Here is a 24,721-nt window from a genome sequence, read left to right as displayed (position 1 = left end):
ATTCAAAAAAAGGGAACGTGAACTATGAATGCGAATACACAAACCGTAAACAAAGCAGCGCTCGCTTACCATTTTGAATATGAATCGTGCTGATCATTTTATCTTCACTTATATTAATTAGACTACATACGACCATACCGTTATGAAAATATTCGCGTATTGGTATGTTACAAAAAGATGAAGATGTAGATAAATTTATAAGCACCTTCTTTGTGTGCCCTCTTGTCTTCGGCATTTGCAAACTTTGTCACTTTCGTTTTTCATTCTTGTGCGCTGGTTTAATTAGCTAAACAGCCAATCAATCTCTTTTCCCGACGGCTATTCAACATGTTCAATCAGCTGGCCTAAGCCGACATATAATAGCCTCTGCTAACAAGATGGGCTATCTGAACTTAGTGTAAATAGACACTCCGTATATATATTATACTATGAGCAGTGTTGGGGGAAGTTACTTTTAAAGGTGCCCTAGAACTTTTTTTTTTACAAGATGTAATATAAGTCTAAGGTGTCCCCTGAATGTGTCTGTGAAGTTTCAGCTCAAAATACCCCATAGATTTTTTTAAATTAATTTTTTTAACTGCCTATTTTGGGGCATCATTATAAATGAGCCGATTCAGGGCTACTGGCCCTTTAATTCTCGTGCTCCACGCCCAAGAAGCTCACGTTTGCCTTGAACAGTACATAAACAAAGTTTACACAGCTAATATAACCCTCAAAATGGATCTTTACAAAGTGTTTGTCATGCATGCGTCGGATTATGTGAGTATTGTATACTGTTATATTGTTTATATTTGATTCTGAATGAATTTGAGGCTGTGCTCCGTGGCTAACGGCTAATGCTACACTGTTGGAGAGATTTATAAAGAATGAAGTTGTGTTTATGAATTATACAGACTGCAAGTGTTTAATAATGAAAATAGCGATGGCTCTTGTCTCCGTGAATACAGTAAGAAACAATGGTAACTTTAACCACATTTAACAGTACATTATCAACATGCTAATGAAACATTTAGAAAGACAATTTACAAATATCACTAAAAATATCATGATATCATGAATCATGTCAGCTATTATTGCCATTATCTGCCATTTTTCGCTATTGTCCTTGCTTGCTTACCTAGTCTGTTGATTCACCTGTGCAGATCCAGACGTTACTGGCTGCCCTTGTCTAATGCCTTTCATAATGTTGGGAACATGGGCTGGCATAAGCAAATATTGGGGCGTAACAGTCAGTGTTATGTTGAGATTCGCCTGTTCTGCGGAGGTCTTTTAAACAAATGAGATTTATATAAGAAGGAGGAAACAATGATGTTTGAGACTCACTGTATGTCATTTCCATGTACTGAACTCTTGTTATTTGACTATGCCAAGATAAATTCAACTTTTCATTTGAGGGCACCTTTAATTTATGGGATTTGAACCTACAAACTTTTACTTTTTATGGAAAGTAATGCGTTACGCTACTTTTGCGTTACTTTTTCTCATCTGGGCTGGGCTTGCTTGTTTGTTTTTTATAAAAAAAAAATACATTTTTGCCAAATGTAAAGGCTATGTCACACCAAAAGTGAAATGAATAAGCCTCAGGCTGAAGGAAATGCGAATTCACACCTGTACAGTCTGTACCTTGCTGTTCCTTGCAGGAGAAGAAAGTTCAACACTTTGGCTGCATCCGAAATGGAATACTTCCTTCCTGTATAGCTGGCGAAAAACAGTATGTGGCAAAAGAAGAATGTCTGAATTCACACTTCTTCCGGCGAGATTCGGAAGTGTACACTTTACTATCCCATGAGGTCATGTGAGAGAATTTGTGAATGGCAGTGAAGCAACGCAACTGAAACTGGTAGGTCACACGATAATGACAAGATGGCGAATATAGTATGTCCGGACTGGATTACATTCATACTACATAGAAGCTGCTTTTTTAGCACTCACAAAGATCATCTAAATAAGTACCTATTTTCAAAGTTATTCAAAATAAGTACCTACTCAAAGAAGTATGCGATTTTGGATGCAGCCAACAACACACAAAATAAAGAAAGAAACGCAAATGTGATGTTTATCTAAAGTCATTTTTGCTTATTTGTATGTTTAAATTGGGTCATCGAAGGTCAGCAGGAAAGACAATGGTCAATAAAGTGAGATTAAATACATAAAGTATATCTGTGTCATCTAAAATTTTATTACTGCAGGTTTGTGTAATATTTTGAGTTTGCATTTCACTGTTTTTATTCATTTTGAGAATACTGAATCTGTTTTGTGCAAGTGTGATGAGTAAATGCCTGCTCACATTTAGTCTAGAGCTACAATAACCATGTTTATACTGCGCACACAACGCCTCTGCACATTACTCCTGATTTCTCTCAACAGGAGGACAGAAGAGCTGTCAGTCAATAAATGGGAAAACAAAGTAACCTGCATTACTTATCTGAAAAAGTAACTCTGATATTTTATTGTAAATTTAAAAGTAATGCGTTACTTTACTGGTTACTTTAAAAAGGTAATCTGATTGCGTAACTTGCATTACCCTCAACAATGACTGTGAGTATAGGTCCAAACTCATTTTTGAAACTAATTCTTATACATATTGAAGTTGTTTTTTCTTATCTTTCAAAAAAGCAAATGTATGCATTAACATGTTCACTACAGTGTTAATTTTGACAGCAAATTTTGATTTAGTTTTAGTCATAGTCTTTTGACTAAAATGCCATTTAGTTTTAGTCATATTTTAGTCATCGGAAATTGTTTTAGTTTTAGTCGACTAAATCTCATAAGATTTTAGTCGACTAAATCTCATAAGATTTTAGTCGACTAAATCTCATAAGATTTTAGTCGACTAAATCTCATAAGATTTTAGTCGACTAAATCTACAGTAGAATTAGTCGACTAAAATCTAATTTAGTTCAATTGTAAGCATTAAGCATTTCCAATAAAAATGCTTCCACAGATCCAATACACTGATATAGGTACATCTGATATTCCCTAAACTGTTTATGCTCACCCAACTGTACTTTGCAAAAACATGCGAAAGAGCAAAATTCAGTACTTTTCAGGGATTGACACACTTATCATTGAGGTAGGCTACTATTATAGATTTCATTTAAAAAAAAATTATTAGATTTGATTTTTAGTTTTTCCTGCTTTCATTGTAATTTTAGTTAAAAGTTTTAGTAATTTTTTGTGTTTATGTCTTTTAGTTTTTGCTTTTAAATGTCTATAAGTTTTTATTTTTTGTTTATTTTTAATACCTCAGGTTAAGCTAAAGCTTAGAAACTATTAAATAAAATAAGTTTACATTTTTATATATTTATCTTTTATTTCAGTTAATGTTTATTTCAAGTAATGAAGATTTCTTTGGTTTTAGGTTTAGTTAACTATAATAACCCTTATACTTGAAAAATATATTGAATAATGTGTCAAATAATGTTCTTAGTCTTTCCTTCCTGTGACAGAAGATACAGTAGTTTACTATGAATTAAATAGAAATTAAATTAAATACAGTTTATTGTTTAAACAAAATAACAATAATGACCAGGAAAAAAATAATAATTATAAACAATCCCGAAATACACTCTTATTCTGAAATGTCTGCAGTCTGCACTGTAGCATGCTGCTCATGAGGGAGATAAATATGCATTCTTACAACCGTCTAAAACATGCTACCATATAAACATTGTGTAGTAAACATTGTCATAATTCATCAACATTAACTTATAAGCAATCGGATGGCATAAATATGCGCTATTCATTAATTGCGCAGCAGTCAGATGTGCTGCTGCGCGAGCCTGTAGAGCGCGCAACAGCGCCGCGTTTCTCGCGGTTAGATCAGCACATTACAATTCAAATGTGCGCATCTTCCACACAGGACAGCAGTTCTGACTGGATATCTTCCCAAATCATCCCTCTCTTTCATTTTCGTCTCGTTTTTATTCATTGACGAAAATTAGAGTAGATTTTAGTCATAGTTTTAGTCATTCAAAATGCATTTTTTTTTTGTCATCGTCTCGTTTTCGTCCGTGAAAAAATGTCGTTGACGAAAATTATTCGTCAACGAAATTAACACTGGTTCACTACAGTAAAATCTTTTAAATTTCATTTTTTTAAATGTTCATATTTCAACAGTCCTTGTTTTTATTGAATAAAATGCATATGAAATTAATATTGTGAAATATGGAGAAATGTAAAATATGGAGAAAGAATGTTGGAGCAACATTTTCATATGCAAAAAAGTTTATCTGCAGGTGAATTTTCGACGTTGGTGTGAATAGCTTTATAGAAATGCTCTGTGTAGCACAAATAAGATTTTGAAAAGAAAAATTTGCATTTAGTATCTTTACACAACACTTATTTCAGGCCTGGAGCAACCTGAGGTTAAATGTCTTTTTCAGGGAATGACAGTAGCAGTTCATTAATCAAATGTATGGGATTTGAACCTACAAACTTTCAGTAGCCCCATCTAACACCCGAATTTATCGCTTAAGCATTAAATTGTATTACATGATTGCACAAATTGCAGAAAGATGAAAAACAAACTATTGCATATCATCTCCACAGAAAAGGCTGTAGAATTAACTACTAATCACTATAAGGAAATCTGATCCCTCACCAGCGAGCGATCATCATCAGCAGGGGTCAGGCTGATCTCGTCCGGAGAGGTGATGGATGAGCGAGTGGTGCGTGGTGTACGGGGTGAAGGCAGGGTGTCCCAGGTGTTGTAGCCTCTAGGCGGGGGAGTGGGCATCTGAACACCCGAACGCTGGCAGCAGTCCTCAGCATTAGACATCCAAGCTTCCAGGAGTTTCTCCCTGTCCCAGTCTAAATTTCAAAGGGATACTTGGGTCAGTGTGCTTGGCAAAAACAACTACATGACACCAAGTCACACCAATTCTAAAAATGTACATTATTTCACCTTTCAAATGCTTTGAATCAGCCGGAATTTACAAATGATACAACAATTTCAACAAGGCTGTTCCTCTGAGTGGAAAAAACCCCAGATGTTAAGTAGATTGTTTTCCCACAGGATATGAGAGCACTTGATTGTCATCATATTAAACCTGCCAGTCATGGTTGGTACCCTCCCATATGTTCGGAACAAAAAGGAGGTGAAGCATGCTAATAGCTAGGTAATTTTATTAAAGTAAACTACAATGAAAAATGTTTATTGACAATCTTTTTTTCCATGACTAAGACGAGACAACACCAACATCATTAAACACTAACTGTGACTATATCAACATGCGTTGAGGAAAGACGACAAGACCAAAACGTAGTTTTAAAAAATATTTTTAAAAAACAACCAAAATGTATCTATATTTTCTTCACATACACAAAAAAAAAAAAAGAGCAGAATTTGAACAAGCCTCCAGGAGCTTTTTATGCTTAGGGTTGCCAGACGTCAGCCAACTAGAGCTTTTGTCTTAAAAGAATACATTTTCTAGCCGGTGTTTTACTTAATCTTCCCAACCTAGCACCCATGAGCATGTGCAAAAAGGGCTGCAAAAAGGCACTGATGATCTGAAAACATATATGTTAGAGTTTAGCAAGTTTTGCAGAATTATGCATTTCCATGTCAACAGTCAACAGTGTTAACACCGAAATGAATTGCAACAGTCAGGTACAAGCTCTCTAAGTTGTTTGAGTTCATTACTATTGTAATGTTGTGCGACATGTTTGAGACATGAGGTAGTTTAACGCCGTCTCTTGTGCCGCTTTGCCGAGAGCAGCTGTGTGTGTTTTCCGTGTTTTTGGAGGAGGCATGGCTATGTCCGGCGATTTGATCATATCTTTCAATGATCATATCTTTAGATAAAACTGATTACTTTCCCAGAATTTTTAAAATTCCCAGACTTTTAGTCATCTAAAACAACTAAAAAAAGGCATTTGCCAGAGGACTTAGGCTAATTAAAAAAAAAAATAGCTGAGCAATTACAAATAACTATTAAAACGCATGTCAAGACATTCAATCCATAATAAGTGTAAAGACATTAAATTCTTAAGCTCCAGTTTTCTGTAAACAGAACAAAGGTTGCTCTTCCTCTTGTTCAAGGATACACAATAGGACAGTAGTGACATTAAAAAAAGCAAATATACTTTGATATCTTTGAATGAACTTCTCAGTCAGCATCAATGAGGGTAAGAAAAGATAAGAAATGCCATTTCGCAGAGGAAATCCTGGAGACAGTCCAGACAGCAAAAGACAGATAACACAGTCCACAGTCCAAGGCAAAACAAATAAATAAATACAACCAAATAAACCTTACTTCCAAAGAAAGAAGCAAGGTTTACCAAAATGCATTACACCGGCTAGCCCAACTGTTTGTACTCTATTGTGTTTAGTATCAGTTTTAGGAGTCAAAAGTGTGAATTTGGGTTTAAGATTAAAAGAAGGTGAGACTGCATATTTGAGCCTCAGCTGGTGGTCTCCAGAGAGGCTGTGGCAATAATAGCAGCGCACATGAATCAGAGCTCTGCCCTTTTCTCCCATGGGTTCTAGTCATCTGGAACAAGGCCTGCTAGACAGCCTGCTCACATAATTGGAGATTATTAAAGAAAGCACTGATCCAATTATGAGTCTTGTGCCAGAGAGTTTAGCAGCTCTAAACATGAGTGCTCTTGTAAAATTAAGGAGAAGGGATCTTGGTCTGCTCTGAGATCATAAATGCTTTTTAAATTTAGTGTACAGCGAAATGCCTTACAGTTTATTGAACTTCTCCAGGGACAATACCATACCCGTTTCGAATGCACATGCTATATTTTTCATGAGTTAGGAATTAGTAAGGATTGCACCAGAATGAACCGAATAAGTAGACCTGCACTGAATATATACATGCATATTTACACAGAATTCAAACGACCAGCCCACACAAAGTTCTACATATTTCTCGCCCCTTACATGTTTGTTTGTTAAATAACAATCAGAAGCATCATATAAATAAAAGTCAGAAGCATTGTATTCATTCAAACAAAATTACATGGCCCATCAAATTTGAGTCAAGAGTATTTTAAATGAAAATATGAAAAAAAAAAAATGCTTAAATGTAAGTCCAATCAATTCCCACCTTCCATAGATCATTTGCTTTAAACTGAAAATTCTGTCATCATAGATGACATCATAGATGAATCCTTAATAAGTTACAAAGTTATTCACTCAAGAGCAGCGAGTGATTTTTTTTTGTATTTTGTTGTTTGATTAATATTAAAAACACAAGACAGCAGCCGGAATATTAGGCTGCTGTCACTTTAAAGGTGCCATCGAACGTTTTTTTACAAGATGTGATATAAGTCTAAGGTGTCCCCTGAATGTGTCTGTGAAGTTTCAGCTCAAAATACCCCATAGATTTTTTTTTATTAATTTTTAAATTAATTTTTTAACTGCCTATTTTGGGGCATCATTAGAAATGCGCGATTCATGCTGCGGCCCTTTTAAATGCTCACGATTCCCACCCACGGAGCTCGCGCTTGCCTTAAACAGTGCATAAACAAAGTTTACACAGCTATTATATAACCCTTAAAATGGATCTTTACAAAGTGTTCATCATGCATACTGCATGCATGCGTCGGATTATGTGAGTATTGTATTTATTTTGATGTTTACATTTGATTCTGAATGAGTTTGAGTCTGTGCTCCGTGGCTAACGGCTAATGCTACACTGTTGGAGAGATTTATAAAGAATGAAGTTGTGTTTATGAATTATACAGACTGCAAGTGTTTAAAAATGAAAATAGTGACGGCTCTCGTCTCCGTGAATACAGTAAGAAACGATGGTAACTTTAACCACATTTAACAGTACATTAGCAACATGCTAACGAAACATTTAGAAAGACAATTCACAAATATCACTAAAAATATCATGTTATCATGGATCATGTCAGTTATTATTGCTCCATCTGCCATTTTTCGCTGTTGTCCTTGCTTTCTTACCTAGTCTGATGATTCAGCTGTGCACAGATCCAGACGTTCTGGCTGCCCTTGAACATGAGCTGGCATATGCAAATATTGGGGGCATACACCCCGACTGTTACGTAACAGTCGGTGTTATGTTGAGATTCGCCTGTTCTTCAGAGGTCTTTTAAACAAATGACATTTATATAAGAAGGAGGAAACAATGGAGTTTGAGACTCACTGTATGTCATTTCCATATACTGAACTCTTGTTATTTAACTATGCCAAGATAAATTCAATTTTTAATTCTAGGGCACCTTTAAATGGTTAGTTGAGGCCTCTATAGACAGCAATGCCATTGTAACTCTCAAGGTCAATAAAGGTACTAAAAACATGTTTAAAACAGTTCATGCGAGTTCAGTGGTTTTACCTTAATATTATAAAGTAACAAGAATACTTTTTGTGCGTCAAAAAAACTAAATAATGACTTTTCAACAATATAGTGATGGGCCGATTTCAAAACACTGCTTTGGAGCTTTAAGAATCGGATCAGTGATTCAGAGCACCAAAGTCATGTGATTTCAGCAGTTTAGCCGTTTGATAGGAGATCCGAATCACTGATTCGATTCGTAAAGCTCCGAAGCAGTGTTTTGAAATCGGCCAATCACTATATTGTTGAAAAGTCTTAATTTTGTTTTTTGGCGCACAAAGTATTCTCATCACTTTATAATATTAAGGTAGAACCACTGTACTCACATGAACTGTTTTAAATATGTTTTTAGTACCTTTATGGATCTTGAGAGTTACAATGGCACTGCCGTCTATAGAGGCCTCACTGAGCCATCAGATTTAATCCAAATATCTTAATTTGTGTTCCGAAAATGAATGAAGGTCTTACAGGTGTAGAACGACATGAGGGTAAATAATAAATGACATTATTTTCATTTTTGGGTGAACTGAACCTATAAGACAGATCCAACATACTGATACTGTTACACATGCGTTGTCTTTCTCGACGGTTTACATTTACTTAAGACATAACCGACTATATTTACTAGGATACTCGCCAAGATAATATTTTGACAAAATTTAGTGCGAAATTGTCCGTTCAAGTACAAGAAGATGTGAAAGAGAACTCAATTTAGTATTCACGTGCTGTCAGACGCAGCTTTCTGGGTCCACGCTTCAAATGTGTGCACACAAAACTTCTCACACAGCGAGTGGGTACAAAATTTAATTCTGTTTCTTTTTTTCTTTTCTTTTTTTGTCTCTTTGCGCTTGAATGTTTAAATTAGCAAGGCTTAAATAGGTGCAAATGATAAACTTTCATGACTATGCAGCACTGGCCTGAACGGGACAGTTCCATCAACTCTAGGCCATCGGGCAGTCATTATTGTAGAGTCCTGCATTTAGATCTAGCGCATCAATTCTCTTTACTTGGCATGTGTAAGCTTCTCTCTTTCTTTCAGTTGAGTGCGCATGTGAGAGAAATTGACAGAGGGTGTTCTCAGCCAAGCGATAGTGTGTAAAGCTCAGCAGGCAATCAAATTACATCTGCGCTTAACTTATTTTTTGCCTTTTAGCTCAATCACAGGTGTGAAATCGTACAATTTAATTATCAAAGACATTTTTAGTCGCCTCGTGTGAAATTTTAGCTGAATATGCAAGTGATTTACAACACATTATAGAGGGCTGACCTCAGAAAAACCCAGTTTTCTGCTACCAATAAGAATGTAGTTCTTTCAACACATACCATAATTAAATTTGGGCCTGCCAATGGAGTCAAAATATCTTGTGACACAATCATACCGTGAGCCCGAAGAAGAGCCTCTGCAGTGAAGAGAGGAGCTTGCAGCATGTCTGCCGTCTCCACTATCAGCATGTCCTTCAGTCTCCTGAGGTCCTGCACTCTCAAACCTTCATAAAACTGAAATACAGACGTGAGAGTTACATGTTAATTAATGAGTCATACCAAAATCAGTATTTAGTAATCTGCATCAAACTCATTTATTTTTATTTGTCTAAAAAAAAAAATGCAGGTTAAAATCTGTCACATCTGGACATCAGGGCTTGAGGCCAATGTTGACGTCCAGAAATTCCAGAGTTTATTTGGAGAGCTCACCTCCCTGCGGTCTAAGGCTGCATACTCTGCCTCGATATCCTCAGCATGGGGGTCAGTGGAGAAGACCATCTGAGACTCCAGACTGAGCGCAAGCTCCTTATGATGCTGCCTTTCTGCACAGTCACATGGGGTCTCCTTGTTCTCATTCTCCGCAAACAGGTCTGCACTACGCTTCACCAGAAACTGCAGACGGGTTCAAGAGGGAAATGCTGTTAATATACAGTGGAAAGATCAATAGACTTATGAGGTCATGATGTGAGGAATCAAATTTTCCTGGATCTTTTGAGATAAGAGTTCATTGAACTATGAAAACATACTGTACCGTTCATGCATAAATATCAACACATTTATTTCATGAAATACAGGTAAAGGATTGAGGATCCATTCCAAGAGGTTTCAAAACACGAAATGGTTAGATTTTACAATAATATTTGGAAACATTTAATAATAAGGTCTTATTTGTTAAAATTAGTTAATACATCAACTAACCTGAACTAACAATGAGAAATATATTTTTACAGCAATTATTAACCTTTAGTCCAACACAATGGTCCAACAGAGCAACCAGAGCACATTGCACTTTTCCGAAGGAGGAGCTTCATAGAGACAGGAACTAAACAGAGCGTTTCAGACAGACTGGGAGGAGAAGTGCTGCAATAATGTAAATATGTTAAAAAATAATGCGTTATCAATACTGAGCCGGCGTTCGGACATAAACACGGAAGCCTGTGCTGCGTTCACTATGTCAACTGCGTATGACAACAGTGCAAATTGTTAAATAAAGTCGTTATTTTTGTTTGTTTTTTGTGCACAAAAAGTATTCTAGTCACTTCATAACACTGCAGTCACGTTAACTATTTTAACAATGTCTTTAATACCTTTCTGGACTTCAAAAGGTACAATGACGTTTCTGCCAATGTGTGGTTCAGTAACCCTCGGATTTCATCAAAAATATATTTTGTGTTCCAGAGATGAATGAAGGTCTTACGGGTTTGGGACGACATGAGGGTAAGTACTTAGGGTTAGTTCACCCAAAAATAATGTAATTTATTACTCACCCTCGTGTCATTCTACACCCGTAAGACCTTCGTTCATCTTCGGAACACAAACTAAGATATTTTTGATGAAATCCTATAGCTCAGTTAGGCCTCTATATCCAATAAGTTAATTTACGCTTTCAGTGCCCAGAAAGGTACTAAAAACATATTTAAACTTATTGTAAAGCATTACCCAATAAACTTGCACACTTTTTAGGAATTAACTTTCTTTTGAATGGATTTCTTAGGCTTCTGCACACAGATGATTTAATCTCTATTGTCAAAACAAACACTTCATTCAAGATTTCCAAATGTTCCAGGTCAGAGGTCTATATATGCGATATGACGATATTAGATCATGAACGATTAAAATGTCTCCACGAGCTGCCTATACAGAGAGATGTTAGGGGCCGTTTACACAACACCGTTTTCAACTAAAAACAGAAAACTTTGTGTGCGTTTTGGCCATTCATTTACACAACAACAGTGTTTTGGGGGCCTGAAAACACAAACTTTTGAAAACGGTTTCAAACGTTGTGTATTACCTGTTCAGTCTATAGGCACGTAGTGTTTCTTTACAAAGTGACATCGCCAACTACTGGCCTGACAACGTTGTAGTCTGTACGCAAAAAGGCAAAGGAAAAACTTTTCAGTTTTTAGTACACCGTTGTCGTGTAAACGTACCCTTAGAATCGTGCTACCTTTTCGGTGTAGGCAAGTGCTGTGTCCAAAAACTGTTCCCTATTCAATATATGGTGTTCACTACATAGGGAATAGTGAATGATTTGGGTCAGAAAAATGGTGTCAGTGCACACGCACATTTTGACAGATACAAGCACCTAGGCTACAATGTGTTTTAATACCTCTACACAAGTCTTCATCCCTGAGGCAGCAGCATAGTGTAATGGCGTGTTCTTTTTGTTATCGGTGGCACTGACGTCTGCACTCTCATATTCACCACGATCTAGCTTAGCACCAGTCCACTTTAGGATCATCTGGAGGCACTCAGCCCGCCTGCGTTCATCTTCATAGGGCCGGGTCAGTCGCGGCTGCAACGCCCCTTCAGATAGCAGGATATGCGGGCCCATGCACAACACATGCAGTGTGGTCTCATTGTGCACATTACGTTTGTTGGGGTTCCCATCCTTGCTGAAGAGAAGGACCTGCAAAAAGATAGTATGGTAAGTCACAAATAAATGGTAAAAAGCACTTAAATATTGGGAATGGTAAACACATTTAGTAGTTTTGCTTCAGAAACAGATTTTAAGGATGTATCGATATTAAAATTCTGATGATACAATCAAGTACAAGTTGATGGTTATTTTGACACCATACCACCCCCAGATAGAACACATAACTTTCCAAAGTCTCTTTCCAACAATTATAAATTGAGCAACACTGGTCTGCTGATTCAGACCCAGAATCTTCAGCACTTTTGTAGTTGAAACAGCTGGTTTGCCTTAAAATAACTTTCAAAGCTTGGCTTCTAAAGTTCTTCAGTTTTTAGGCCAAAGTGTTTCAAACTGGACAGGAAAAACAGCAGAATGTGATTGTACATGATTTGAGTACTTCTTACAGTATGAAAGCATTATGTACCAAGGAAACCATCATTTATAAAATCACGACTGGAGCCTGACAGATGGCCTACGAGTGCGTCAGATTCAATTGTCATGCGGGTCAATGACTTACAAGAGTCATTGACCCGCATCAACCTTTTTTTTTTTCACATAATTCTTCAAATTGTTCCCACTGTATTCATGATGGTTGGTTTAATATGGTTTTGAAAACTTTTTTCAAGAAAAGTTACAGTTCAATGACTCTAAAAATGTCAAGAGGTGTGTAACCATCAAGTTAAAAAGGTATATCATATAAGTAATATGATATTTATCATGATTTTTTAATTGAAATATATTTTTCTAGAAAAAAAAAAGTATTTCAACAAATATAACAAATTATTAATTCATAAAAATCATTACATCTTTAGATTCTTGCACCACATGACATTTTACAACCAGAAAACCCATAAAAAGGTCAAATTATGAGATATTTTTAAGACACATATTGACCTTGATACACAGTCATAAGGTTTTTCATGATGATTTCATATATTTGTGTAATATTTTTCATAAGAAATAATTATAAAAGACTATGCCACAATATCACCCTGACATTTTTTTTATTTTATGCCCCCTCAAATATATCAAAATTAATTTTAATTCAGAAAATTGAAAACATGCTCATCATAGAAGAGGTGTATTCAAGTCATTGTATGAAATGTATTTTAATAAATGAATTAAATTTTTATAAAATAATACATTAATAGATGCCAAAACAGTGCCATTGACCCATTGACTGCTAGAGATAACCAAAACACTAAATATTACTGAAGAATCCATGTCTTACCTGAGTATGCGTGTCATGGCATGTCTGGCAGCGTAATGGAGCGGGGTGTTGTGTTGGTACGGTTCCCCATATGAGGTGTTCGGGTCTAGTGACTCTTTGAACTGAGGGTTGCCCTCATAGAGCTGATAGGCCAGAACCTCATCGCCATTGATCAGTGCCTTACGGAACTTGGTGGCTGTGTTCCCCATCTCTCGCTTTCCAGCTCTCCAGAACGATCAGACCTCTTCAGCCTGTAGGCCCACAGATAGCTGACATGGTGCGCTTCCTGGGAAGAAGAATGAAGCAAACAATGTGTCCACTGTATGGAGAACTTCATCAGATAGGCATTAGCTACATCATATAGGCCAGCGGTATCCAAGTTCGGTCCTGGAGATCCACTGTCCTGCAGAGTTTAGTTCCAACTTGTTTCTAGTGTGCCTAGTAAGGCCTTAATTAGCTGGTTCAGGTGTGTTTAATTGGGGTTGGAGCTAAACTCTGCAGGACAGTGGCCGTTCAGGAGCAGGAGTGGAACTGGATACCCCTGACTGTAAAGACTGTAAAGTTTCAAGAGTGACAAACGCATTTAAATATGGGAGTGAATCCCCTGAATTATCATTACCATCGCTCCTAAAATTGCAATAATTCCAATGTTCTGGCGTTTGGTTGTTCCACTATTTTTGACCGAAGTAATATTACAGCGAGCAAAGACTCATTATGTTCTACAATTTTTGACTAAACCACTGTTAACAGACACTTGTGTTTTGTTTATGCTCAGAAGGCTTGCAAAGCGTTCTCTTGAAGTGTTGCCATATCCACTTAATATAAGAGTTTTTGGGCTTGGCTCATAAAACAATTACGTTTATGGAGTTAAAGCGGGAAGTTGCGGATCGCAATATTTTGGTCTTATTTTCAATCTAAAGGATTTGGATTTATTTTGGTTTATTACGGGCTTCTTCTTGTTTGGTGTTGTTTCTAACAAGATCTGGCAACACGTACGAGTCAAGCCTCTTTCCCTGTGGTTTTCTTGTACTGCACATACATAATAGAGAAAGATCTCTGATATGTGTTTAAATACATCATTAACAACTAGTTGTTCAGGTTGGCTCCGTACACACAAATTTTTGTAAATGCAGTTGTCACTATCTGAATTTTTTAATTCGATTGTAGAATGCATTTGAGTTATGTGTGTACAGAACAGGATTAAGCTCTAAAAGGCAAACTGACAACAACTGAATTTCATTGTGTACATACATGGTCATAGTAAATATCGGAAAAATCTAAATCCACCAGAGGGCATGTTTTTGTGCAAAACTAGAATAAATAAATCTTATTTGAAGATCTATTAAACCTATAACCTTTTCAACCACATGCAGTCAAAACCTGCAGGAACAGGCCTTAAGTGCTTTGTAGGAGCGAACTGACTCGCCACCATAACCAAACAGCACTTACAAAACAAAGTCACGTGTTAACCACAGGAGAGGCCTGACAGAAGCAGATGTTAAACATGTCCCACTTCACATGTGTGCCCTTTAGAAGACCTGCAAGAGCATAGACACCTCTGAGAACTGACCTAAAACCAGCGCATCTACACAAATACTTGTCAACCTTCCAGAGGGAGGAATTAAAACAGGTCTTGGATCAGAAGCAGACGGTTAATTGTCTCAACAACACTGACTCAGTCTCTGCAGGAGCTTGTGAGGAAAGAAACAGACTTCCTCCAGGAACACTAGGGGCTTCCGGCTCCCTCCGCCAACTGCTGTCGGCCTACTGCGAGCAGGTTCTGTCGAGGGGCAGGATTCAGCAGGGCAAAAGTTATGCCCCCACAAATGCCATCTGTCAACACGGACACCTGAGGTGTCAGTTGTGTTCATATTTACACTGGCATTATGGGTGTAGTATCTCAACGGCAGAAAAAATAAATAGGGCCATTTACAAAAACAGACTCAATTTCACCACAGACAGGCAACCTCATGGGTAAAACACGACTCGACTGGCCTAGTTTTATGGCTAACCTCTTTTGGGTGGTCTTGAGTTGACTTATATAGAGCGATAAGAGTGAACTATATTTTATAGAGGGGTGTCACAACATTAAAGGGATAGTGAATGCAAAAATGTAATTTCTGTCATTATTTACTCACCCGCAAGACATTTTCTTTCTTCTGTGAAATACAAAGGAAGATATTTTGAATAATGTCAGTAACCAAACCATGGTTTTGATTCCCACTAACTTCCATTGTATCGGGAAAAAAAACACCAAGACATTTCTCAAAATATCTTATTTTATGTTCCACAGAAAAAAAAAGAAGAAGACATCATTTTCATTTTTGAATGAACAATTCTCTTTAAGCTTCTCCATTGCAAAATATACACAAATATAAGAAACCAAACCATCAATCATTAAACATCTGGAAATCAGAAAGCCACTTGGTTATGATGGCTTAACACACAGATAATTTTATTCTTTTTATATCAAAAAGTGCCCCATTTTAATGTTCTTGTCAAGATAATATCATGCTAACCATAGTTTTCACCATAAAACACTTTGCTACTCCCATAATACTATAGAAATGTCAATAGCATTCACAAAAAAGTGCACATAAGTTTTTGTTTAGCTTGTTTGTTTCTTGTTTTGTATGCTTTTCTCCATCTCATACTATACACATCCATATAATGGACTTTAAATAATGTTTGTTGATTTGTGCTAGCTTGATAAGATGTGCTTTTATAATATGTCTGTTTTTAAAACATATGAAGTAAACTTTTATCTGTTATTGGCATCTCTTTCAATTGCATAAGGCTAGTCATGTGATGTCAGCATGGCAGCACCCACAAGTGGGCGACCCACTCCATGTAGAATAAAATAGCCTTTTCTAGAAGCCTGATTTATCTGCAGCCTTCTTTTTATGTGGATGTGCATTATTTTTATAAGAGTGCTACCTGTTTGTATACATTTTGAATTAGCAAAAAATACTCACTGCACCTTCAAAAGACAAATAAGACTGAAAAACACTAACACTGCCTGAAGCAGATCTCAAATTAAATCTTTGATGGCTTATCAGTAGCAACAATAACTGTAGTAACTATGGCATTTTGGAGCGGAAACTATGGTTACCATGGCAACTTTTGTAAGGGTATTAAGATAAGTTAACGTTTAATTTCTCCAGTTGGAGAGTGAAATGCTCGGCATGCAGGAAGTCAGCTGCTGTGTGTGTGCTGCTCCAGATTCTTTGCGCTGTTTATAGCCAAACGTCGATTTCCTAGAAGAGGCAGGGCGACGTGTTTACAGCCTCTGCCATTTACATACACATTGCATAGATACACAGTCGAATCACGAGAAAATCACAACTGGACTGTGCTGTTATGTCTTGCAAAACATTATTTACATCGACAAAAATAGTCATCGGGGCGTGATTTCAGCGACTGTTTTAAAAGCTGGATGGTTTATTTTCCCTGCATTCCTTATTGCGCATAAAAGCGCATCTCTTACTTGTAATTATAAAATCAATACATGAGCTATCCGCTTTTTCTAGCTCGCTTATGTTCAGATCAGTCATGATAACTGAGTTAGCTTGGCAACTTGTCATTATAAACCAAGACGTTACATCAGAGAGAGAGAGATACCGTTTACAGGCATAACTTTAAGAAATAAACGCAATTTAACCGCTGTCAACTAGTCGATTTGTTGTTTTGACACATAAACGTATTAATAATCCTACTGCATGTCGTTACAAACAAGTAATTTCACCGATAAAATCTAAATTACCTACTTACCCAATTAGCACGACGATAGCGGTCGTTTTTTCTATTTCTGACTCTGAATAATTTAGCGGTTATCTGATGAAACTGTGTTGACCAAATAAAAATCTGCCTCTCGCCTTTGTTGTGAACGGTCCTCGGCCGCCGTGAAGCCTCCGTCAATTACGCCGAAGCCTTCACTGGAATTCTGTATGTCAAAATAAAAGACCCATCAGTTGCGCTCTCATACGAAAGAAGCGAAAGGAAGGGCGGTCTTATTTTTAAGCATGACTTTTCGTTACTACAAATCGAAATTTGTTCCAATTTCACTGTTTATTATTTTTTAGATCAGAGAAATATTATATTATAAATAAAACAAGATTATACATATTTTAAAGCAATTAAAGCGAATAATTAATTTTTATGACACCAGTAAAATATTCTATGACATTACATATGCAGAGCTGGGTAGATTACTTATGAATTGTTATCAGTTACTGATTACAAATTACATGACAAAATTTGTAACAGTAATATAATCTCTTAGATTACACATTTTTGGTAACGTAATCTGACTACTTTTGGATTACATTTAGATTACTTTTGTGCTACCCTTATTTGGTGTCACATATATTGTAGGATAATCTTGTACTATTTTGACAGATACAAAGAAAAATATATAGTCCAAAAATATATTCTATTCACCAACAAGAGCCTCAACAGATTCTTTTTAAAGTGCAATGATGGACAGTTAATACTTCTTATTAAGTACTAACACTAATGTACCTGTTAGTGTTTGTTGATTGTAACACTGAATAGATAAAACAATATCACATCTTGTGATTTTAAAACATATTTACTTAAAATTAAGTCAATTTAGAAAACAGCAACATTACAAAAACAAATATTGGAAAACATGATATTCACAGCAATATCACTGCTACTTCAAATATTTCATCTATATTTAATGTACTATTATTATTTCATATATATATATACATTACAGTCCAAAAGTTTGGAACCACTAAGATTTTTAATGTTTTTAAAAGAAGTTTCGTCTGCTCACCAAGGCTACATTTATTTAATTAAAAATACAGTAAAAAACAGTAATATTGTGAAATATTATTACAATTTAAAATAACTGTGTACTATTTAAATATATTTGATAAAGTAATTTATTCCTGTGATGCAAAGCTGAATTTTCAGCATCGTTACTCCAGTCTTCAGTGTCACATGATCCTTCAGAAATCATTCTAATATGCTGATTTGCTGCTCAATAAACATTTATGATTATTTTCAATGTTGAAAACAGTTGTGTACTTTTTTTTTTCAGGATTCCTTGATGAATAGAAAGTTCAAAAGAACAGCATTTATCTGAAATACAAAGCTTCTGTAGCATTATACACTACCGTTCAAAAGTTTGGGGTCAGTAAGAATTTTTATTTTTATTTTTTTGAAAAGAAATTAAAGAAATGAATACTTTTATTCAGCAAGGATGCATTAAATCAATCAAAAGTGGCAGTAAAGACATTTATAATGTTACAAAAGATTAGATTTCAGATAAACACTGTTCTTTTGAACTTTCTATTCATCAAATAATCCTGAAAAAAAATATTGTACACAAATATTTTGTACAATTGTACACATTAAATGTTTCTTGAGCAGCAGATCAGCATATTAGAATGATTTCTGAAGGATCATGTGACACTGAAGACTGGAGTAATGATGCTGAAAATTCAGCTTTGCATCACAGGAATAAATTACTTTGTGAAATATATTCAAATAGAAAACAGTTATTTTAAATTGTAATAATATTTCACAATATTACTGTTTTTACTGTATTTTTAATTAAATAAATGTAGCCTTGGTGAGCAGACGAAACTTCTTTTAAAAACATTAAAAATCTTAGTGGTTCCTTTGGACTGTACTGTATATATATATTTCCCCCTCACTACCAGAAAAAACTTGAAGAATCACGAACGCATATAAGCGGCAGGTTTATTGAAAAAATGTAAACGTTAAAAAAATGAAAAATTAGGAGAATCAATGAATTGTGAACAACTTACTGCCATTGTGTAAATAATATGTAATCATGTAAACCATAAAAACGTAACTGCAGTCTGATTACGAATATTTTAAAAAAGTAGTTTACTTTAATTACAAGTACTTGATTTTTGGAATCTGATTGCAGCTTTGCACATATGCTAAGTTAGCACTGTTTAAATGTAATGACAATAACTTTAGTAGGCTAACTATACAAATTTGGAAGTGTTAATGCAAGTATTTCTAAAAGAAATCTTTAAATAAACAACTTTTGCTTTGTATAGGAATATTTTTAAAAATTAATAAATAGTAAATTAGATTAATAAATGGACTTCCAGTGGAGTACAGCAGCACTGTTTTGCCAGCTGCCCTAGCGTTATTTTATTTAATTAATTAATTAATTTATGTTGGAACAGTAATCGCTAATATTGACAATTTAATTTAAAGGTGAAATGTGTCAAATTTGGGAGGATATTTTGACAGAAATGCAATATAGTATACATAACTATGTTTTCAGTGTTGTATAAAGACCTTAGAATCGGCCATTTATACCTCATACACCACAGGTCCATGTCAAGTTGCCATTATGCGTAGGCATGTTTCTACAGCAGCCCTAAACAGATAAACACTCTACAGAGCGAGTTTAGTCACTATGTTGTTTTTCTTCTAAATCATTTGTGTTTTTAGAGGCAGTTTGCATCGTCACTACGCTGAATACGCACAAAGTAGTGGTAGTCATCTGGTTTATTAGAAGCAGAGACCGTTCTTTGTTAGAAGTAAGAAGAAACCTCATTGTTTGACTGGCTAATGTACTCTCTGCTGTCTCAGATGACGACATCTTTGACTTGTGTCGGCCAGACGGCCACCGTAGCTTCTCTATTTTGTTTCAAAAGGGAAGGGTGCGAGAGGTGAGCTGCCGTTGGATGCAGTTCGCAACCTCACCGCTAGACCGCTAAAATTTACACACTGTAATTCAATTGCGTTATATAGCCATACACCATTAGAAAGCAGGAAGCTCGTTTCTGCCACAGAATTTAAAAAAAAAAGATAATTGCGACTTTTCAGCTCACAATTCTGATCAGACTTTTTTTTCTCACAATTGAGAGATACAGCTAAATTCGTTATAAAGTCAGATTCTACGGAAAAAAAGACACGCGTGCTTCTCACCCAAACACATAACGCACAGGTCGTGTGTCCTCAAGTGTCATCATCTCTGATACAGAGGCACATATTTACTGAAACACTTGGCTGAGTGATCATATTCACACGTACATAAACAAACGGAACCTGAAGACAAGAAAGAGGATGAGTTCTCAATGTAATATTGAAATTGATTTCTGGACAATTGTTATTATACATATCTGATATAGCATTTACAGTGGTGATCAGAATTATTGGCACCCTTGGTAAATATGATCAAAGATGACTATAAAAATAAATCTGCATTGTTTATCCTTTTTGATCTTTAATTAATAAAATTAGCAAAAATCTAACCTTTCATTGAAGGAAAAGAATTAAAAGTGGGGGGGGAAATCACATTATGAAATAAATGTTTTTCTTCAAAACATGTTGGCCACAATTATTGGCACCACTAGAATATTTATGAGTAAAATATCTCTGAAGTATATTCCCATTCATATTTACATTTTTTTAGCACACCAGGGTGATCATGAACATGAAATTGTCCAGCCATGACTTCCTGTTCCACAGGAGTACAAACATGAGGAAACACAAAGGCCAAATTCCCTTAATCATTCATCACAATCAGTAAAACAAAATAGAAAGTGGCTGTAAGAAAATATCTAAAGCATTGAAAATCCCCATTTCCACTATCAGGGCAATAATTAAGAAGTTCCAATCAACTAAAGATGTTACAAATCTGCCTGGAAGAGTACGTGTGTCTAAATCGTCCTAATGCGTGGTAAGAAGGAAAGTTTGAGTGGCCAAAGACTCTCCAAGGATCACAGTTGGAGAACTGCAGAGATTAGCTGAGTTTTAGAAAGCTTAAAAAAACTTATCAAACAGTACATCCCCACAAGTTGTTCAGGAGAGTTTCAAGAAAAATTCTCTGCTCTTATCCAGAAACAATCTCCAGCATATTCAGTTGTCAGTCAAGACTGGAACTTCAAACGGGACCAGCTTCTATGGTCAGATGAAACTAAAAAAAAGAGTATTTTGGCAGCAAACCCACCAGATGGGTTTGGTGCACACATGGATAAAAAAGTACCCCATGCCCATGGTTAAATATACTGCTGGATCTTTAATGTTGTGGGCCTATTTTTCTGCTGGAGGTCTTGGACATCTTGTTCAGATACATGGTATCATGGATTCTATCAAATACCAACAGATAAAAATTCAAAACCTGACCGCTTCTGCTAGAAATCCAACAATGGGCCATGGTTGGATCTTCCATTAGGACAATGATCCAAAACAAACATCAAAACCAACACAAAAATGTGTCACTGAGCCGAAAATGAAACTTCTGCCATGGCCATCCCAGTCCCCCGACCTGAACCCTAAAGAAAATGAGTGGAGTGAACTGAAGAGAAGAAGCACTAACATGGAGCTGTGAATCTGAAGGATCTGGAGATATTCTGCATGAAGGAATGGTCTCTGCTCTCTTGTCAGGTGTTCTCCAACTAATCAGGCATGATAGAAGAAGAGTGAGAGCTGTTTTCTTGGCAAAAGGAGGTTGCAAAAATTATTGAATAAAAAGGTGCCAATAATTGTGGCCAACGTGTTTTGTAGATAAACATTTATTTCATAATGTGACTTCCCCCCACTTTCAATTCTTTTTCTTCAATGAAAGGTTAGACTTTTGCTAATTTTAATAATTAAAGATCAAAAGGATAAACAATGCAGATTTATTTTTACAGTCATCTTTGATCATATTTACCAAGGGTGCCAATAATTCTGATCACCACTGTATAAGCAACCTAGAATTTCATTCACTGCTCTGTTTCTTTAAGCTATATATAATAAAATAAAAATGTAATTATATTCTGCTGAAATGAACGAAATTACTTGAAAAAAAAGAGATAAGTTTATTTTGATGAACAAGATTCAAAGATCAGAGTCAGTAAATATTTACGATCAGAAATCCTGTTGTGTGGCGGAAACCCCAAGAACAAACGCACACACGCTCTGGAGATCATCACATGAAACGAAACCATACCCAATCAGAAAGCAGCTGACGGAAGACTCACCTCCAGCTTGCGCTGTTAAAGGAACACTCCACTTTTTTTTTGAAAATAGGCTCATTTTCCAACTCCCCTAGAGTTATACAGTTGAGTTTTACCATTTTCGAATCCATTCAGCCAATCTCCGGGTCTGGCGGTGCCACTTTTAGCATAGCTTAGCATAGTTCATTGAATCTGATTAGGCTGTTAGCATCTTGCTCAAAAATGACCAAAGAGTTTCAATATTTTCCCTATTTAAAACTTGACTCTTCTGTAGTTACATCGTGTACTAAGACTGACGGAAAATGAAAAGTTGCAATTTTCTAGGCCGATATGGCTAGGAACTATACTCTCATTCCGGCGTAATAATCAAGGAACTTTGCTGCTGTACTATGGGTCATTTGAGCGAAATGCTAACGGTCTAATCAGATTCAATGAACTATGCTAAGCTATGCTAAAAGTGGTACCACCAGACCCGGAGATCGGCTGAATGGATTCGAAAACGGTAAAACTCAACTGTTTAACTCTAGGGGAGTTGGAAAATGAGCCTATTTTCAAAAAAAATGGAGTGTTCCTTTAAGGTAGGCTCATACTACACAACTTTTGGCTGGATTTTGCTGTCGCAGTGTCACAGGTGGTTGCAGAAATAGACGAAGAAGACAAATATAGTTCCAAACTACAAAGTTTAATAATGAATCCACAAGGCAGGCAGAAAGGCAGTGCAAACACATCTATACATAAAGATCAGAACTGATGATGGTAATTAAATAATGAGTAAAAGTAACCCAGGACACGTGACAAATTAAAACAAACTGAAAGTCCATGACAACAGAACCTAACAGGAGATAACTGTGACATAACGCCCCCCTCCAACAAGGCGTGACCTCACGCCATGGCAGAACAGAGGGAGGGTCGGAGGGGGCTTTGGAGGAGGACAAGGTGATGGTGAAAGCATGATGAGAGGCAGGCGTGGAGGGATGATGGCAGGAGGTTGCGAAGGCCTGGAGAAGGCAGGACAACACAAAAGGATGGTGATGGTAAGACGACGAGCAAAGGGATGGAAATGGCAGGACGACGATCCCCTGACGGTAACAATGGTGGTTGGCCAATGGCACAGATCCAGAGCTTCCTAGTGCCGACAGCCCAAGGCGGAGACGAGGGAGGGAGGAGCCAAGATGTTGCTGGATTGGCTGACGACATCTGAGGTATGACCAACGGAGACAGTGCCGATAAATCCAATGGCGCAGACCGAGGGAACTGAGTGACATCGCTGGTGAAGGAGACCAAGGCGATGTTGCAGCGATGAGCCTCGTAGGTGGAGCCAGAGTACCCTAGGGCTGGGGCGACGACGGTGTGACCGAGAACAAAGGTGATGCCGACGGGAAGGAGGAACCTGCTGCAGCCACTAGACTGAGGGTCTCTGGTGGAGCCGAAGGTGAGAGGAGCCAAGACAAGACAGTTGACGAGTCCCTACCGAAGTCTATCAGAAAGTTGCAGCAGCTCTGGCTCGTTTGGGGACGCTCAAGTTTGAGCCGTTGAGTGGCGCAGTGAAGCCGGCTGACAGAAAGCCCAGCAGTAGCAGCTGCCGCCCAGCAGAGGCGCCTCGACCACCGTCTCTCCCTAGACAGTCCCTCCAGGATTCCGCGATCGCAGAATCTAAATTGCCGCATATTTTCCGCAGATTTTGAGCCTAAACGCGTCATGTGACGTCATCACAACGTACATTCAGCCAAAGGAAAGCCCACTTCGAAGTAGACTACGTGTGTTTAACTTGAATCGATCGATAAACAACTGTTTGCGGCGTTGCTTCGGCAATGCATATGTCAGTCAGTCAACCACCGCAACAATCCCGCTGTAAGCGCGCAACTCTCTCTCACACACACACACACACACACACACACACACACACACACACACGAGCGTGCACGCTCTGAGTGACATCGTTTCCATCAATCGGTTCAGTTTATCAACAGTGTCTGTGTGTTGCATAAAAGAAGTTCACGCACTCTGTAAACAGCCCCAAAATGGAAGTGGAGCAAGACGGAACAAGTGAAGGAGACGCTGAATGAAAATGTATTCGATAATATTTCCAGGGTTACCCCTGTAAAAACAGCAGGCAACTACTTTACCTTTCTGACACCGCTTGTCTACTGATTGTTTACATTCGGACTTATGTTCTTTTGCACTTTAATCTGTTTGAAACAATGGACTACTTGCACAGCTACTTCCGCTTTCTACTTATTACGGCTCGAGCGTTTCCGGTCAGCGTTCAGCGCACTTACAGAGAGCTTCTTGTGAAAACGCAGATTATTACTACATTTTAGGGCTGCGAAATGTTTTTTAA

The 24,721-nt window shown here is 37.0% G+C and overlaps 1 protein-coding gene across 2 annotated transcripts in view; it reads right to left on the bottom strand.

Annotated features, from left to right (window-relative positions):
* ankib1b (ankyrin repeat and IBR domain containing 1b) overlaps positions 1-17,380 on the bottom strand; it is a 36,450-nt gene extending 19,070 nt beyond the window's left edge. The window contains exons 1-7 of one of the 2 annotated variants that reach the window (XM_048152117.1): positions 17,192-17,380; positions 13,442-13,706; position 13,202; positions 11,902-12,201; positions 10,002-10,184; positions 9,689-9,806; positions 4,604-4,812 (exon numbers count right to left, since the gene is read on the bottom strand). In XM_048152117.1, coding sequence (XP_048008074.1) covers positions 4,604-4,812; positions 9,689-9,806; positions 10,002-10,184; positions 11,902-12,201; position 13,202; positions 13,442-13,629 — 999 coding nt within the window. In that variant the 5' untranslated portion in view covers positions 13,630-13,706; positions 17,192-17,380. The remainder of the gene's footprint in view (positions 1-4,603; positions 4,813-9,688; positions 9,807-10,001; positions 10,185-11,901; positions 12,202-13,201; positions 13,203-13,441; positions 13,707-17,191) is intronic. The other variant, XM_048152116.1, reaches the window with a different exon arrangement.
* Positions 17,381-24,721: the final 7,341 nt, after the last annotated feature.

The sequence above is a fragment of the Megalobrama amblycephala genome, linkage group LG13 (genome assembly GCF_018812025.1).
Source record: "Megalobrama amblycephala isolate DHTTF-2021 linkage group LG13, ASM1881202v1, whole genome shotgun sequence".
Classification (NCBI taxonomy): domain Eukaryota; kingdom Metazoa; phylum Chordata; class Actinopteri; order Cypriniformes; family Xenocyprididae; genus Megalobrama; species Megalobrama amblycephala.
The sequence above is the reverse complement of the archived record's forward strand: the minus strand, read 5'-3'. Positions and strand labels throughout refer to the sequence as shown.